Source organism: Ipomoea triloba, chromosome 14 (assembly GCF_003576645.1).
Source record: "Ipomoea triloba cultivar NCNSP0323 chromosome 14, ASM357664v1".
NCBI classification, from domain to species: Eukaryota; Viridiplantae; Streptophyta; class Magnoliopsida; order Solanales; family Convolvulaceae; genus Ipomoea; species Ipomoea triloba.
The window spans coordinates 13,210,017-13,229,193 of record NC_044929.1 but is presented as its reverse complement, the minus strand read 5'-3'; the positions used below and the strand labels follow the sequence as shown (position 1 = coordinate 13,229,193).

General features: G+C 35.1%; 3 protein-coding genes across 4 annotated transcripts in view; all 3 read left to right on the top strand.

Annotated features, from left to right (window-relative positions):
* Nucleotides 1–3,596: 3,596 nt before the first annotated feature.
* Nucleotides 3,597–6,246, top strand: LOC116003972 (putative disease resistance RPP13-like protein 3). The gene is made up of 7 exons (XM_031243915.1): nt 3,597–3,848; nt 3,931–5,093; nt 5,330–5,549; nt 5,634–5,710; nt 5,854–5,874; nt 6,025–6,085; nt 6,193–6,246. The coding sequence occupies exons 1-7, from the start codon at nt 3,597–3,599 to the stop codon at nt 6,244–6,246; spliced, it is 1,848 nt and encodes a 615-aa protein (XP_031099775.1).
* LOC116004388 (putative late blight resistance protein homolog R1A-4) lies at nt 5,324–10,600 on the top strand. Of its 2 annotated transcripts, none has more exons than XM_031244424.1 (5): nt 5,324–5,710; nt 5,854–5,926; nt 6,301–6,527; nt 6,867–10,304; nt 10,418–10,600. In XM_031244424.1, the coding sequence occupies exon 4, from the start codon at nt 7,840–7,842 to the stop codon at nt 10,180–10,182; it is 2,343 nt and encodes a 780-aa protein (XP_031100284.1). In that variant the 5' UTR covers nt 5,324–5,710; nt 5,854–5,926; nt 6,301–6,527; nt 6,867–7,839; the 3' UTR covers nt 10,183–10,304; nt 10,418–10,600. The 2 variants fall into 2 exon arrangements, with proteins under 2 accessions (XP_031100284.1, XP_031100283.1); XM_031244423.1 differs by having other exon boundaries at nt 6,291–6,527.
* Nucleotides 10,601–16,921: 6,321 nt separating this feature from the next.
* The window catches only part of LOC116003971, a 2,657-nt gene continuing 401 nt past the window's right edge, over nt 16,922–19,177 (top strand). Inside the window, exons 1-2 of the mRNA XM_031243914.1 lie at nt 16,922–17,560; nt 17,835–18,768. Coding sequence (XP_031099774.1) covers nt 16,922–17,560; nt 17,835–18,458 — 1,263 coding nt within the window. The 3' untranslated portion in view covers nt 18,459–18,768. The remainder of the gene's footprint in view (nt 17,561–17,834; nt 18,769–19,177) is intronic.

The window sequence follows — 19,177 nt, the reverse complement described above, 5'->3', positions numbered from 1 at the left end:
TTTTTTTTAATTTTTTTTTTTTTTTTTTTTTTTTTTTTTGTTTTTGGGAATTCATGTTATGTATAATAGTAATTAAATAGGTGTTACACAGATTTAGCGTAATTGGACTAAATTTGGGGAGTATATATTATTCAATCACAAGAACAAATCAAAACGGCACTTTAAGAAATAACAATTAAAAGATGAAATTTCCGTCAAAGATGATTGTGCTTCGGTTTTTGAGTTAGAGCAAGTCTAACAAAACTTTTTATGGGATTTTTTTTGTGGGTTTTGGGTGAGGGGAATCAAAACTTTTTATAGAAAATAACTCAATGTTAATATAATAAGGTAAGCATAGTTTTGGAAAAAAAATATTTTGTTTAAAATTGAATCAGTGCTAACCAAATATACTAATTGGGCTGTTAATCTTGTAAGCAGTTGAGTGCTATAAATAGGGCAAAAGTATTCAATAATCTCATTCCATCTTATTTGTAATTAAAAGCAATTCAGTCATCTTTTCCAAACAAAAAAAAAAAAAAAAAAAATCCTTTCTTCGAAATGGCATTCAAAATCTTGTGGTGTGCTCTCCTTCTTTCCCTAATTGCATTTTGTAAGTCTAATCCTCTTTTTTTTTTTTTTTCATTAGAATATTATCCTCGTCATTGGAGTTTCAATTTTGTAGGGAGTTTACGTAGTGTAAATGTAATGTATAAGTGGTTGGGCACTCTTATCCCTTAAGAGAGGTTGGGAGTTTGAATCATTTTTCTTATTTGAAAAAATCAATCTGACTATCACTTTGCTCCTTAATTGGACGGGGATTAATTTGAATATGGTGCGGGCTTAAAGGTGTCTCCTACAGTTAGGGTTTGCTCAGAATACCTCGTGGTCTAACAAAAAAAATTACAAATTGTGATTAAAGATTAATGTTTTTGCAGGCACATCACCTGCGATGGTTGTTGGGTGCAATAGCAATGAAGATTGTGACCAATCTGCACATTGCTTTTGTAACACAACTCTACACAAGTGCATTTGTCCTATTCAACCACACGCGACGACTAATGGCGGCTGCGTAAGGGACAAGGATTGTGACCAAAAGAGACATTGCATTTGTGACCAACAATACTACCTTTGTAGGTGTCCTGGAAATTGAGGATTTTCACTCCTCAACTTATTCTATGTAATTCATGGTTGTTGAACAAATATAATACTAGATGTTACTAATTTGATGATCAATATTTCATATAACAAATATTTCTCTCTTTTGTCCATTGATCTTACTATAATCTATGAAAAATTCTTTTAAACGGAAAATAATTATCTTTATTATATTTGTAATACATAATTAGCATCAGTTTGAGAAGGATATGTAAATATATAATTTGAATAAGTTAGTGAATAAATCAAGGAGGGTGTATTTTTTTTTTGTTTAAGAAAAAATCACTTTATTCATTGAATAAACAAATAAATACAAGCATCAAGCATCGATTTGAATCTCACCATAAATAATCAGGAGATGAGAACCTCAAAGCTAAGTAAACTCAATCCTATTATTGACAATCTGAAGATGGAGGGCACGAAACGACATATTTAGGCAAATTTAATCAATCTTGAGATTCAGGATATAGTCCTCGAAATGGTAGACTTAGGCAAATTTAATTGATTTTGAATTCCAAGGGAATTTAAAATATAGTCTGATGAATTTGAGTTTGAGGAGATTGGAATATAAATTCCAAAAAGATCCATATATAATGGGTCCATATATAAGAATGGTACAGAATTGGGAAATCATCACATTTCATCTTTTTAGGGGTTTTTAGAACAATAATAAATTCAACATTTGGTTTTTGGTTGATAGGAAACGAGGTTTTCAGTCACTTTTTTTTTATCCTGCAAAACAAGGTTTTTTTCGCAGGGGAATTTAAAAAAAAAAAAGCACTGAATTGTGCGTTAGGAGCACTTCGCGCCCCGACGGGCGCGTCAGAGTGGCCGCCAGCTCGCCACAACGTTGCTTTCCTTTTAAAATTTTTTTTGTTAGATTGTTGTTTTTTTTTTGGTTTGCCTTTCTTTTTTCTCTTCTATTTTTATCTCTTTACATGTTACTTAAAAGTTGTGTAAAATTTTCACCTTATATGGATGCTCTAAAACGACAGACCACACTAAGAGCATCACCACCAGTGAAGCTTGAGAAAATAATGTTTAGCTACTTGGCAAGTGAGAGAGTAAGAGAGAGATTGAATTGAGTTCATCTGCAAATGAGAATTTATACAACAGTGTTTTCTGACAAAATTAATTAAGGCCAGGTCTAGCTGTGCGCGTTTGGCGCACAGCTGGGCGGCCATGTGGGCCCGTCAGACGCGCCTGACACCTTCACTTTTGTTTTTTAAATTTAATTTATTTTTATTTTTTATCCCTTCTCATTTTCTTTTTCTTAATCACACTTACAAAAACTCATCAATAACGGCGAAAAAATTCCATTAATAAGGATGCTCAAGACGGATTTTGAGTGGTTGCTCGGCTCTCTTATCTGAACAGTTTCTGTTTTCTCTATCTGAAACTGCAAATAACCATGGCTTCCTTTTTTCTTTTTTTTTTTTTATTTGGCAAATATTGCCATGGCTTCCTGTTCCTCTCTCATTTCTTCTTATCTCCACGATTTCAACTTTCTCCCCTCTCTGCAAAACCCATCTTAATTACCTCTTCCTCATCACCACCGGCAATGGCTTTTGCTGCTGTGACCATTTTAATGGACACTCTCCACCAAGACTTCCTCCAACCCACTCCCCGTTTCCCTCTTTGCAACAACTCAAAGCTCAAATCTCTTTACACAAATCTCTCTTCTTTGCAAACCTCTCTTGAACATGATTTCAAGCTGGGCGACTACGATGAAGCAATCAAAGGTTTGGAAGCACAACTCAGAGATGTCTCCGCTGAACTAAGGTTCCAAATTGAACACCATTTATCATTGTTTTACCTGGGGAAATCCATGAAGCTTAGGCTTCACTCTGCTCACAAGCTTCTCCCAATCTTGAATCGAGCAATTAAAGACTTAAAAACTATGAATTTCGATTCTATGTTGTGCATCCTATCCAAGCACTTCATGCTGCCAGTATCAGGCATGCCTGCTCATATAAAGAAAAGGGTTAAATCTTTTTGCACACAGCATCATACTATCTTTTATCGTCATAATATCTATTATAAAAATTTATATAAGATAGAAGAAAGTGATGATGAACAGGAGAGTGAAGATGAACAAGAGAGCAAGGATGAAGAAGAAAGCAAAGATGAACAAGAGATCAAGGATGAGCAAGAGAAAAAGGGGGCACAAAAGAGCAAGGATGAACAAAGGAGGTATATGTTGTATGAAGCAGAAAGTATAATTAGACAAGAATTGAGAGCTTCTTATCTCAATAATTACATGAAGCAACGGATTGAGGCTAGGCAAAGGATTCGTCAAATCTTCACACAAGGAATTAAGCTCACATCCTACATCAAGAAAGAGGTGTTGAAGGTTAAGAATGCTGCATTCCACCAATCCAAAACGCGGCAACATTACAGTTGGTCATACTTCAAAGCCTGCAATCAAAATGGTGGGCTGTGATGATGAGTTCAACACGATAATGGACAAGCTGAAGCAGCAATCTTCAAGCCGAGAAATTGTCTCAATTGTGGGGATGGGAGGCATTGGTAAAACCACCTTAGCTAGAAAAATTTATGGAGGTGCTTCAATCATTTCTCACTTTGATTGCCAAGCTTGGGTTACTATCTCACAGGAATATAATTCGAGACAAGTGTTCCAAGGCCTTCTTCATTCTCTTGGCCGAGGGGTCTGTAAAAACGATGAAACTAGCAACACGGAATTGGTTGAGCTAGTATACAGATGTCTAAAACATCAAATGTATTTGATTGTTATAGATGACATATGGAGTATAGACGTTTGGGGGTGATTTACAGAAATGCTTCCCGGATGACAACAATGGAAGTCGAGTCTTATTGACTACTCGACTAAAAAATGTAGCTGCGTACGTTTGTCCAGGTAGTGATTTTTGTCATAACAAGTGTTTCTTGGGATCATATGAAAGTTGGGATCTTTTTTGCAAGGTGTTGTCTGAGAGAATAATTTTGTCCCCTAAATTTGACATAATTGCTAGAGAGATAGTAGACAAGTGCAAAGGATTACCTCTTGCAATTACTGTGGCTGCTGGCCTCCTCTCAAATTCCAAAAAAACAATTAATGAATGGGAGCGTATTGCAAAAAATATTCCTACATTAAGTTTAGATCATTCTAATCAGCTGTGTGAGAACATCATTCATTTGAGTTACACCTTCTTACCCCATCATCTTAAGCTTTGTTTTCTGTCATTTGGGTGTTTTCCAGAAGACTATGAGGTTTATGAAGATGTGATTGTTAACTTTTGGGTTTCAGAAGGATTTCTAAAGGTTTTGAGGTCTGAGAGGTTAGAAGATTTGGCAAGGAAGTCTTTACAAGATCTTGTAGATAGAAATCTTGTTCTAATTTGTGAACAGAGAAATATAATATGTGGATTATCAAAAGCATATCAAATGCATGATGTCTTGCGTGAATTAGCCTTGAGAGAAGCTCAGAAGGAGAATCTACTATATTCTAAGAAGGGTAATGGCGTGGCTTTGAGGTATAAGAGAATTCCGCCAGTAAACTCTTCTCGTATATCTCAACCATGGAATACTCAATCAAGAATTTGTAGTTACAAGTGTTTAACTCATTCTAGCAACACCTCTTCATTCATTGATATATACGGCTATACTAGGCTGCTGCATATGCATTCTAAGTTCTTAAGGGCATTGGTGCTACATGGATTCCTTAATATTTTATTGGAGATTGCAGGTCTAGTGCATTTGAGATGGTTAAAAATTGCTTGTGACTTGAATATCTATTCTCTACCTTTGTTCATGTTAAGGAATCTACAGAAGCTAGAACTTCATAGTTATTCATCCTGTGATTCCCTTGATATCTGTGGATTACCTCAACTAAGGAATCTCTCTATTAGGGAAGGCATTGCATTAGTTCCTCCAAGATCAGTTCATCATAATTTGGAGAGGATTAGATTTTTGGATTATAGGAGTTGTACTGAGGAGCTGTTTGTGAGAATCCCCAATCTAAAGACATTGGGAGTTACTAGCACTCATCATTCAGAATGCAAAGCTCACAATTGGTTTGAAAGCCTTGCCTATTTATATAAATTGGAAGAACTGTTGTTTTGTGGCATAGATCTTCAACCGGAGTTTAGAACTCTTCATTCTGTGGGGATATTGAGCCTAGATAATTTTTTGCCAAATCTTAAGAAGCTACGCAACTCTTTGATACGAATTTAAGATGGAAAGATGTGGATCTTATTGGTACATTGTCTAAGCTAGAGGAACTCAAATTGAGAGCTTGGTCAGTTCATGGCCGAAGATGGGAACCTAGAGACGGAGGGTTTCATGGATTAAAGTTCTTGGCCATGACTAGTTGTGATCTACAATGCTGGGAAGTCACTAGTGGTCATTTTCCTGTCCTCGAGTATCTAGCCTTCATGTACATGGGTTACAACGGTGTAAAAGAGAATTAAGAGATTCCTAGTGATTTTGCAGATATAGCTACTCTCAAGTCAATCAATTTATTTGAATGTTCAAACCAGTTTATGTCTTCTGCCAAGCGTATTCAAGAAGAGCAGCGAGAGTACGGAAACGACGCATTAGTTGTTGATATTGTAAGGTAAGATTTCTAGCTATCTTTATCTATAACAAAACGTTGAAATAAGATTATAATCTTTTTAATCCTTAATTATAATAATCCAAATTTATTTCAAATTCAATGATTAATTTCTAAACCATAGATCATGATGTTTTGCTTTTCAGCCAGGGCGATGCCAATAGGAGGTATTTAAGAAGAATTGAATGAAAATGAGCTGCCTTTATACTTTCATAACAGGTAAATTTTGTTTTTAAATGTATTATTAGCTTACTAAATTGGTTGGGAAAACATTTGGTAGTATTGTTGATGTTGGTAATAATTTTTACTGGCAACAGATTGGTAGGCCAGAGCTTACCTTATTGGTTAGATATAGGTCTTATCATATTCCCAGACAGTGTTAGGAATTGACAATATTTGACATAAGGAAACAGTAAAACACAAAAGGTTGCCATTTCCAAAAAGCACTTCTGTTTCGACTGCGTGCTTTGAGTTGCTTCATGCAGATATTTGGGGCCCTTTCCCCGTTAAATCTTTGCAAGGAGAACGTTATTTCCTAACATTGGTTGACAACTCACGTTATACTTGGTTTCATTTAATGAAGCACAAATCAGAAGTTAGAGGGCTCATCAAAGGCTTTTACAATATGGTTCATACTCAGCTTGGGGTTGATATTAAAACCATACGCACTGACAATGGCGTGGAGTTCAATATGATAGAATTTTTCACCGAGAAGGGGATCATACATAAAAAATCATGGTTATCATGCGTTAATACCCCACAGCAGAGCGCTGTTGTTGAAAGGAAACACCAACATGTATTAAACGTTTCTTATAAATAGGTAAGTTTTGTTTTTAAATGTATTATTAGCTTACTAAATTGGTTGGTAGTGTTGTTAAACTGTTAAATAAATGAGTTTATTAGCTATTACAGCTTTAAACTGTTAAAATATGAACTAAATGGGGGGGGGGGGGGATTTGGCATAGGGTTGTGTAAGAAAAAGATTAAGTACGAGGAAGCTCACATGGGTTGGGAGATCTAACATGGAGATGTGTAATTAAAAGATTAAGTATGTGGAAGGTCACATGAGTTAGGGGATCTAACATGGAAATGTGTGATTAATAAAAAGAAAGGAATAGAGCTTTAATTTACTTATGCTTTCGTCCCCTTTGAACTGCAGAACTTCAACTTTCTCTTCTCTCTGCTAAACCAAATTAAAGCAATAATCCATCTTAATTAGCTCTTCAATTTCATCTACAACATTACCAGCTATGGCTTTTGGGGCTGTAACCATTTTAATGGACACACTCCATCAACACTTCCTCCAACCCACGCCCCTTTTCCCTCTTCGCAACAAAACAAAGGTCTCTTCTCTTTACAGCAACCTTTCTTCTTTGCAAACCTCTCTTGAACAAGGTTTTGATTTCAAGCTGGGCGAGTACGATGAACCAATCAAAGGTTTGGAAGCACAACTCAGAGATGTCTCTGTTGAACTAAGGTTCCAAATAGAACAGGAATTGAGATTGTTTTACCTGGGGAAATCCATGAAGCTTAGGCTTCACTCTGCTCAAAAGCTTCTTCCCATTTTGAATGGAGCAACTAAAGGCGGCATAGAAACTATGGATTTCAATTGTGTGATGGAGACCCTAGGGAAGCACTTCACGCTGCCGGTATCAGGCATGCCGCCTCATATATACAAAAGGATCAAATCTTTTTGCAGGCAGCATCAACTCTTTCTCTATGGAAAAAAAGATTACCATTATGAAAAAGAGAGCAAGAATGAACAACAGATTGATGATGAAAAAGAGAGCAAGAATGAACAACAGATTGATGATGAAAAAGAGAGCAAGCATGGACAACAGATTGATGATGATGATGACGATGACGATGACGAGGAATGCCGGTTCCTGGTGAACATTGTAATATGATACTTCATAGGGCCCGTATGGCGCGTGTCGTCTCAAATAAAGAAAAAGGTGAAATCTTGTTTCAGACGGGAAAGGAAAAGCGATGATGATGAGCAAGAGAGCAAGAATGAACAACAGATTGATGATGAACAAGAGAGCAAGATTGAACAACAGATTGATGATGAACAAGACAGCAAGAATGAACAACAGATTGATGATGAGCAAGAGGCAGAGAGAAGGAGGTATATGTGGTGGAATGAACAACAGATTGATGATGAGCAAGAGGCAGAGAGAAGGAGGTATATGTTGTATGAAGCAGAAAGTGTAATCAGACAAGAACTGAGAGCCTCTTATCTCAATAAATACATGAAACAACGGATTCAGGCTACACAAAGGATTCGTCAACTCTTCATTCAAGGAATTAGGCTCACATCTTACATCAAGAAAGAGATGTTGAAGGTTAAGAATGCATACCACCAATCCAACAACTCACAAAACAACAACAACAACAATCCTGCTTCTCTTAGAGGGCTGGAACTCGATAACATTACGGTTGGTGATTCAAAGTCTATAATCAAAATGGTGGGCTGCAATGATGTGTTCAACACCATAATGGACAACCTCAACCAGCAATCCTCAAAACGAGAAATTGTCTCAATTGTGGGAATGGGTGGTATCGGTAAAACCACCTTAGCTAGAAAGATTTATGAAGATGCTTCATTCATTTCTTGCTTTGATTGTCGAGCTTGGGTTACTATCTCACAGGACTATAATCCAACACAAGTGTTCCAATGCCTGCTTCGTTCTCTTGCCCCTGCAGGGGCTAGTGACAACAATGGAGCTTACAACTACGAATTGGCTGGGCAAGTATACAGGCTTCTAAAACATCGAAGGTATTTGATCGTAGTAGATGATATTTGGAGTACAGATGTCTGGGATGATTTAATGAGATGTTTTCAGGATGACAATATTGGAAGTCGAATATTGTTGACCACTCGGCAAAAAAATGTGGCCGAGTATGCTGATTCAGGTAATCATTTTTGCCATACCTTACCTTTTTTGGATTCAAATGAAAGTTGGGATCTTTTTCAGAGCAAGGTGTGTAAGAGATCAATAACTCTACTGTCCCCTGAATTTGAAAAAATTGGTAGAGAGATAGTACACAAGTGCAAAGGATTACCTCTTGCAATTATTGTGGCTGCTGGACTCCTCTCAAACCCCAACCAAACCTTTATTCATGAACTGGAGCATATTGCAAAATGTGTCCCTGCTTTGAGTTTAGATCATTCTAATCAGCAGGGTGAGAACATCATTGATTTGAGTTACACCTTCTTGCCTCATCATCTTAAACTTTGTTTTTTGTCATTTGGGTGTTTTCCAGAAGACGATGAGATTTATGAAAGTAAGATCGTTGATTTTTGGGTTTCAGAGAGATTTCTAAAGGTTTTGAGGTCTGAGAGCTTGGAAGATGTGGCAAGGAAAAATTTACAAAATCTTGTGGATAGAAATCTTGTTCTATTTTGTCGAGATAGAAATAATATAGACTCCTATCAAATGCATGATGTCTTGCGTGAATTGGCTTTGAGAGAAGCCCAAAAAGAAAATCTTTTATGTTCCAAGAAGGGTTATGATATTAGTTTGAGGTGGAAGAGAAATCAATCAATAAACTCTTCCCATATATCTCAACCATGGACTATCCAATCAAGAATTTGCACTTACAACAGTATAACTCCTACTACCAACACTTCTTCACTGATTGATACATTGTTCAGGACTTCAAGACGGGCAGAGGTGCATGCACATTTTAAGTTTTTAAGGGCATTGGAAGTAGTCAGTCAGGAGATAAATGTCCATAATATTTTTCTGGAGATTGTGGGTCTAGTGCATCTGAGATTGTTAAGTATTCGTTCTGGGTTGAATATTCATTATCTACCTTTGTTCATGTTGCGGAATCTACAGAAGCTACAAGTTGATGAGTATTCATCATGTGAACCCCTTGATCTTTGGGGATTACCTCAACTGAAGAATATCACTATTTGGGGCATTACACTAGTTTCTCCAAGATCGGTTCATCATAAGTTGGAGAGCATTAATAGTTTGGATTATAGGAGTTGTACAAAGGAGTTGTTCCTAAGGATCCCAAATCTAAGGACATTGAAAGTTATTACTAATCATAGAATAAAATGCAAAGCTCCCAGTTGGTTTGATAGTCTTGTCTATTTATATAAAGTGGAAACACTAGAGGTTGATGCCGCACTTCGAGAGTGTAGAACTATTTATTCTATGGGGATGATAAACCTAGAGAATTTTTGGCCAAATCTTAAGGATTTAGATTTGTTTTTTACAAATTTAAAATGGAAGGATATGGATGTTGTTGGTAAGTTGTCTAAGCTTGAGAAACTCAGATTGTATGGTGTTAAGGATCAGAAATGGAAACCCAAAGATGGAGGATTTCGTCGATTAAGCTTCTTGAAGATATCTTCAGGTCCTCTACAATATTGGGAAGCCACTAGTAATCATTTTCCAGTCCTTGAAAATCTAGACCTTAGTTGCACAAAATTGAAAGAAATTCCTAGTGATTTTGCATAAATAACTACTCTCAAATCAATCAATTTAAGTGATTGTTTAGAGTCACTTATATCATCTGCTACGCGTATTCAAAAAGAGCAACAAGAGTATGGGAATGACGCATTTGTTGTTAATATTTGCTGGTTAGATTTTAAGCTACCTTATTATTATTATTATTTTTAAAATTTAAATCCAAAGTTATATCAATTTCAATGATTAATTTCTAAATCATAGATGATGATGTTTTTTTTTTCAGGTGGCCGTAGCTATGCCAAAATTTCACATTAGCTACACTTTACATTATGCTTCCATGAAGTCAATTCTAAAGGGATCTACCTCTAATTACCACACACAACAGCCACTGCCATAATTGAATTGAATTGAAGGTGTTTTTGTATTATTATTATTATTATTATTATTATTATTATTATTATTATTATGATATAGTGTGAAATGTTTTTGGATGGAAATGTAAAGGAGTGGCATATATATATATATATATATATATATATATATATATATATATATATATATATATGTAAATTATTTAGGTGTCCACTTCAATATATAAGTTTGTGTGGGCAAATCCAAAGTCACAAATCTTAAGATCACAATTCGAATTGAGCAACAGGTAGGTTTAATTTGTTGGCTTAGCTTCCAGTCTCTATGAATAACATTGGGTGAATGTATGTATGTATTTTACATACAAGCACACCAACACGGTAAAAAACGTAACACATCAGAGTCCTAGCTACCTTGGCCAGTTTGCCTCACCCAAATAAAAGAACAAAGTGAAAGATGGCAATGCTACCTGAAAATATATATATGCTCATAATAACTGCAAATTCTTGTGATTTTTTATGTGCATATATGTTTTGACCTGCTTGTACTCATTTGCACTGCTAACATTAGCTATTCTTATTTTCATGAAGAAGAAATTGAATGTTTTGATTTTAAAATCATTGCAAGTGATGGGCTTTGGAATGTCTTGGCAAATAAGGTTAGCACCTTTCGAGCCTTGGTCAACTGCAAGAACTAATGCAACAAAACTTATAGTGTTCACATGTCACTGTAAGGTTGTCTTTTGTTGAAATTGAGAGATTGAAAGCCCTGGCGAGTAGAGAATAACAACCACTCGTCAGTTAGGCGGAAGTAAAGTATGTGAGAAAACCAGAGAATAATAGAATGTATGAATATATTATAATGAAAGAGTACAATAGGGTTGTTCTCTATGCCTCTATATATACTAAACTAGATACCAAATCTATCGTAATAGAAATAAGAAACTAAGTCTCCATATGCTTACCTACCAAAATCCCTAATCTATAGAGATTCCATATATTATATCTATATTCCATAACATCTTTGAGTGTGAATGATACCAAATTGACTAAATAATCCTTTGACTAGCATCTAATGTTTGATAGAACTCATTTTCATCTGGGCTCAAGGTTTTTTTAATCATATATTCTACTTCATTCCTTAAAAAAAAATCTGCACGAGGCATTAATCAATAAATTGCAAGTGCTGCTCAACTGCAGTCACTGCTACTGTTAGCATTTAGCATAGCTCCCTTTAGGCCTTGTAAAAAAACTTGTTGAAACTAAAGGATTGAAAGTCTTGACAGTTGACAAGCAAAAGATGTAAAAGATCATACAAAGACAGAATATACTATTTGATTACAATTGATTCTCTCTCGTTTTTGCTGCTGCTGCAACATCAAACAGTGCATATGGTATTTATTAAATTATCATATCATTCTATTTTCTCACTCTATTCTCATGTATCTTATCTACCCTAGATTTTTAATTTGTTTATTCATTTTATATAAGTGAAAGAGAAGGATATGGGGGTTGATGAGGAGGATATGAGTGTAGAAATGTCCGGCCTTTAGCATAAGATATGTGCGTGTATTTGGTTTGAATTAAAATTTTTTGTTTCTGTTTGGTATTCTGATTTTTTTTCCCATTCTTTTGGTAAAACTGAATTCTTGGTTCAGTTTTTGTGTTCCGGATTCGACTCAATGTGGATTTGATGTGTAAACATTAGTTTGTTGATAAAGATACTATTATGAAACTGTTTATTGTTATTTTTTCTTGAAATTTTCTGCTCTAGGGGATTGTAAATATCTAATGGAGTGATAAATTGAATGATAAATTGTTATTTTGAAACGCTACCTTAGTAGTGTTTAAAAATAATCTCTTATTTTAAGCTACTAGCTTATTTTAGGAACATTAACAAATAGAACTTATAGCTTATTAGAAGTTTAAAATAAGCTATAAGCTCCTAAATAAACTCTGCCAAACAACGCCTTTAAAATCCATTCCATCATCTCCCAAGCGTAGGTAATACGTATAAAATTGAGAAAACCTCTCAATTGGAAACATATAGGCTATGTTTGGCAAACCTAGCTGAAAAGTAGCTGAAAATTGAAAAGCTATAAGCTTGAAGCTGAAATCTGAAGAGCCGTTAAGCTAGCTGTTATGCTTAAAAGTGTTTGGTAAAATTAGCTATTTGATAAGTTGATAAATATAAAAAGACTAAAAATGACATCTTCATACAATTTAAATAGTTTTAAATTTAAATAGGTTTGTTTATATATTAAAATATAAAATAGTGAAATCAATATATTTTAATAAAATATAAAGTAAGAACATATATTTGGAAACATATAAAATAAAACAAAACGTTTATAATTCATAAGATTAGTTCATACAAAAATCAATGTTTAAACACAAATGTCAAATTGAAATTACAACCAAACATATTGAAGAGAAAAAGTCAAAAAGGTTTAGCCAAAAAAGTTTTAATTGGGAAGGGTAAGTGATGTCATTTCTTTAAAATAATAAGGTTAAAGATGGAAAAAAAAGTTAAGAAGCTACTAGCTTATTTTGAAACGCTACCTAAGGTAGCGTTCACAAATAAGCTCTTATTTTAAGCTATTAGCTTATTTTAGGAACATTACCAAACAGAACTTATAGTTTATTAGTAGCTTAAAATAAGCTACAAGCTCCTAAATAAGCTCTGCCAAACAGAGCCGTAATCTTGCAAGTGCTGCAATTGCCACATGAATAATTATTTTGAGGAGCAAATTTCACTTTTAGTACTTTAATATTGTTGTATTGCCACATTTAATCATATTGTTAATATTACTTTATTATATTTTTTTTATTTTATTGTCACAATTAATTTTTCATTTAAAATTTTGTCATTCACCGTTTAATAAGGATGACAAAAATGAAGTTTTATTACTCAAGTATTTTGTTCTGACATGTCTTTTCTCTCTCTTTCTTGTAAATTGAATGATGAAGTTGCATGTTAGCCTTATTTATTAAATAATGGTATAACAAAATTTTAAAAAGACTAATTATTGTAGCAAGCAAAAGATTAATAAGCTCTTGTTTTTACTTTTAGTTTGCTGCCTGTGGTCTGCAGACTTGTTCTTGTTGTCCATTTAGAAAATGAAAACAATAGATAATTGTCCGCATAGGTAACTTAACTGATCACAAGAGTGAAACGTATTACGAGAGACCAAGAATCGCGTCTCAACAACTGTCTAGTTTCTGCCGGTAAGTTGAGTCACCATGAAATATCCTTCTACAAACTGTCAGACTGGATTGTAGGGAAAAGTGAAAAAAAAAAATGGAACTTGAAAGCTGAAAAACAATATTCAGGAAATTCTTTCTTAAGTTTTTCGTTTTTCCTGTAATTAATGTTTATGTATAATATAGTAATTAAATAGATGTTATACAGGTCAAGACTTTGTGGTCTAGTGGCACCAAGTTGCACTTTCATATATAAGGTTGTGGGTCTGAGCCTGTATTGACTTTTGTATTTCAGTAGGTTGAGAAAATAGTTATGAACAATTGTAACAGAGAGTCAGTAGTTCTTTAAAATATATATATATATATATATATATATAAAGGTGGTGGGTGTTACACACGTTTAGCGTAATTGGACTAAATTTGAGGAGTATATATTATTCAATCACAAGAACAAAACAAAACGGCACTTTAAGAAATAAGAATTAAAAGATGAAATTTCCGTCAAAGATGATTGTGCTTCGGTTTTTGAGTTAGAGCAAGTCTAACAAAACTTTTTATGGGATTTTTTTTTTGGGCTTTTGGGTGAGGTGGAGACGGGAGAGGAGAGAGGAGAGCGCAAATCAATTGTTATACCCTACACCACGGTGCACATAGCAATGTGCACCGTGGGACTAAACGGCGCCGTTCCACTAAGTGATGGGACGGACACCGTTTAGTCCATCCAATCACCGTTATTTTTTTTTTCAATTAAAGTATATAAGCGATGGAGAGTCTTCCTTAACAAGCTTCCGACTCTCTCGCTCCACTCACTGCACTCCCACTACACTTCGACCAAGCAAGCAACACTCTCAAGCAAAGCAAAACACAAACAATTCACACCAGAACTCAAGAACATCAGGACAAATACGCATTGATTCACACCAGAACTCAAGAACATCAGGACAAATACGCATTGATCAACAACAGAACTCAAGAACATCAGGACAAATACGCATTGATCAACAACAAATATCAAGAACATCAGGACAAATACGCATTGATCAACAACAAATACACATCTTCATCGACTATCAAGAACACACGGAACTAAAAGGTAAATATTTAACAAGCATTGTTGATCAACGACATTGTGCAAAAAAAAAAAACATAATGTTTGTATATATATCACATATGCATTTGCATTCGCATTCTAGCATGAACATTTACTGATTCTCAATATTATATCATTTTATCATCCACATTGTTGATTTTCAGTATTAAACCTCATCAAACATCTGTGTTAGGTTATTGATACTAGGGCTTAGATTCTGTGTATTATTATTAAAGATTTTGTGTATTATATCATGTCATTGTCTGCATTTTAGGATGTTACCATTCCGACATTGTTGATTCCAAGTTTCCAACATTCTTGGTGATTGATAATAATGAGAAGTATATTCTGTGTATTATTGTTATTGAGTTTGTGTATTCGCGTTAATGTGTTTGTGTATTCTTCTTACTGACTCTGTGTGTTCTAGCATTTTATCCACATTGTTGAATTTGGGTTATTGAAACTAGGGCTTATATTCTGTGTATTAGTGTTAAAGACTTTGTGTATTTTAGCATATCATTCTGTGTATACAAGAATGTTACCATCCCACATTGTTGATTCCAATTTTCCAACATTCTTGGTGATTGATAATAATGAGAAGTATATTCTGTGTATTATTGTTATTGAGTTTGTGTATTCGCGTTAATGTGTTTGTGTATTCTTCTTACAGACTTTGTGTGTTCTAGCATTTTATCCACATTGTTGAATTTGGGTTATTGAAACTAGGGTTTATATTCTGTGTATTATTGTTAACAACTTTGTGTATTTTAGCATATCATTCTGTGTATACAAGAATGTTACCATCCCACATTGTTGATTCCAATTTTCCAACATTCTTGGTGATTGATAATAATGAGAAGTATATTCTGTGTATTAATGTTATTGAGTTTGTGTATTCGCGTTAATGTGTTTGTGTATTCTTCTTACTGACTCTGTGTGTTCTAGCATTTTATCCACATTGTTGAGTTTGGGTTATTGATACTAGGGCTTAGATTCTGTGTATTAGTGTTAAAGATTTTGTGTATTTTAGCATATCATTCTGTGTATACAAGAATGTTACCATCCCACATTGTTGATTCGAAGTTTCCAACATTCTTGGTGATTGATAATAATGAGAAGTATATTCTGTGTATTAGTGTTAAAGACTTTGTGTATTTTAGCATATCATTCTGTGTATACAAGAATGTTACCATCCCACATTGTTGATTCTAAGTTTCCAACATTCTTGGTGATTGATAATAATGAGAAGTATATTCTGTGTATTGTTGTTAATGAGTCTGTGTATTCGTGTTAATGTGTTTGTGTATTCTTCTTACTGACTCTGTGTGTTCTAGCATTTTATCCACATTGTTGAATTTGGGTTATTGAAACTAGGGCTTATATTCTGTGTATTAGTGTTAAAGACTTTGTGTATTTTAGCATATCATTCTGTGTATACAAGAATGTTACCATCCCACATTGTTGATTCCAATTTTCCAACATTCTTGGTGATTGATAATAATGAGAAGTATATTCTGTGTATTGTTGTTAATGAGTCTGTGTATTCGTGTTAATGTGTTTGTGTATTCTTCTTACTGGCTCTGTTTATTCTAGCATTTTATCCACATTGTTGTGTTGAGGTTATTGATAATAGGGCTTAGATTCTGTGTATTAGTGTTAAAGACTTTGTGTATTGTAGCATGTCATTCTGTGTATTCTAGCATGTTAATTTTGTCTTTTCTATTATGTGACAGCAATGTCAAGTTCTGATAAAAGCGATCAAGTCCTGGCAACTGCCTTAGAAAGAAGAAAGAGAAAGAGAGATAGTGCAACTACGTCAAAGCCACCGACAGAAGACAGGCAAAAAAAACAGAGAAAGAATCCTGCAACAAAAGGAACAAAGAAGGGAAAGGAAGTAGTAGAAGACAAACCAAAACCAAAGAAATACTTTACTGTTCGAACAACTCCCAAGCAGTTGTTCACCCTTGTCAGTAGTTTAACCGAGGATCAGCATCAAGCCGTAAAGGATATAGGATTTGGACCACTACTGGACATCAAGCTGACTCATTGTGATGGTGTGGTAATCAAGCACATTTTAAAGAAGATGGACATAGAACGATGCTCCATTGAAATTGGATTAAAGAAGATGGACATAGAACGATGCTCCATTGAAATTGGAGATGGTAAGATGGACATAGAACGATGCTCCATTGAAATTGGAGATGGTGAGATGGACATAGAACGATGCTCCATTGAAATTGGAGATGGTGATGATGACATAGAACGATGCTCCATTGAAATTGGAGATGGTGATGATGAGCTGGAACGATGCTCCATTGAAATTGGAGATGGTGATGATGAGCTGTGTTTGTCGGAGGATGATGTACAGTCTACACTTGGACTCCCGCGTGGCAAACTCCTTGTCGTAGAGGGCACTTCCAGTAATGAGACTGAAGGATTCAATGCTTTGGTCAGGGATTGGAGACTGAGATGGGGGGTAGAGAAGGGAACCCCAACAACCACTGAAATGCTAAACAAGATTGTCGAGAGACAAGACAGTGGTGACATGTTCAAGCGTGACTTTGTCATCTTCGTGGTTACAACACTGATAAGGGGCTACAAGAACACCTTCTGCAATTACAGGATTCTATACTCACTACAAGATGTGAGTAAAATCAAAGAACTGAATTGGTGTGCTTACACCATAAAGAGCCTGCTAGACACTACAGAGGCCTGGAAATCAAACAATGATTCCTCATACAATGGCCCTGCAACTTTCCTAATGGTATGCAATACTAACTTATTCTTATAATTCTATAAATTATTGAATAAAATGCCTTACTTGAGTCTGTGTATTCTATGTGTACTCTGTTGAAGGTTTCTGTGTATTCATTTTCACATTCTGTGTATTACTGAGTAATATTTTGTGTATTGTAGTTATTCATTATGTGTATTCACTTATATATCTCTGTGCATGGTCCTAAATACTAAACCATAAGTCATAGATCATAACCACTAAATGTTTGTTCTAATCTTTGTTTTTTTTTTATTCTTTGAAGCTTTCTTACCTTGATCGAGTTCAGATCAGAGGGCTTGTTCTCACACAAAACCNTCCAACCATTAGAGAATGGACAACAAAAGACCTTAAAGCAACGCTTAAAATGCATAGGAAGACAGGGAAGTATGGTAGAGGAAAAGTGATTGACAGAAAGCCAATGCTTGAGGAGGAAGTGACTCATAAACCAATTGAGTCTGAAACTGTGCAACGAGTTACTGACTCCCTGAAGAAAATGAGTTCTAGAATTGCAGAGTTTGGAGAAGTCATGGTTGGAATTGGAACCAACAATTCAGCAGCTGAAATCATAAAGAACACTTTTGTCAACTTCTCCCACACTGTCAATCCAACACCAAGTCCAAATCCAAGCCCACCGGTCCCACCCGAGAGCCTGCTAAAGGATGATGATGTCTTCAATGAGCCAAGCTTCTTAGAGGCAGTCGCTGAACTTGAAGCTGCATTCTATGCAACCATGAGGAACATCTCTCCTGAAATCCATGCACCTTCTTTCCAGCTGTTAACTCCGACACCATCACACCACATTCTGAAGATCAACAAGCAGCAACAACATCACCAGCAGAAACAACAGCACCACCACATGCAGCAGCAACAGCAACAAAATCACTAGCAGCAACATTGCATGCACCACCAACAGCAATCCCATCCCCAAGAAAGCGATCACAAAGAGGAAAATCAGCCCAGCCTACACTGGAGAAGACCCCACCACCAACAACACAGAGAGAACAACAAAGATAAGCAACAGCGTCTCCAAAATCTCCCGAGATAACAACCATGCTGGAATCATTGGTTGAAAATATTTCTAGAGTGCCTACAGAGCAACAACAAGTAGCCCCATCTACTTCAATACCATCTGCTACAACATTGCTGACAGAAACACCAACAACACCAAAAACACCAGCTGAACTTGAATTTGAAAGGTATACACCTATGCTTATAACACTTTATAATTTACTAATACTTGTGCTTATATTCTGTGTATCTTGTTGAGTGAGTTTGTGTATTCTAACATTTCATTCTGTGTATTCTGTATACTAAAATTTTTATTCTGTAATTCACTTAGACTATATATTCTGTGTNTGCCCGGAGAAACTAGTAAGAAATCTTATCTCTATTAAATTCTGTGTATCCTACTGAGTGAGTCTGTGTATTCTAACATTTCATTCTGTGTATTCTGTATATTACAAAGTATATTCTGTATAGGACTTAGACTACATATTCTGTGTATTACATGCTATGATTCTGTGTATTCTGTCATACTAATTACAGACAACTATATCGATATTCTACAGTTGATTGCCTTCACTAAGTATCTCGCAACAAAGAAGA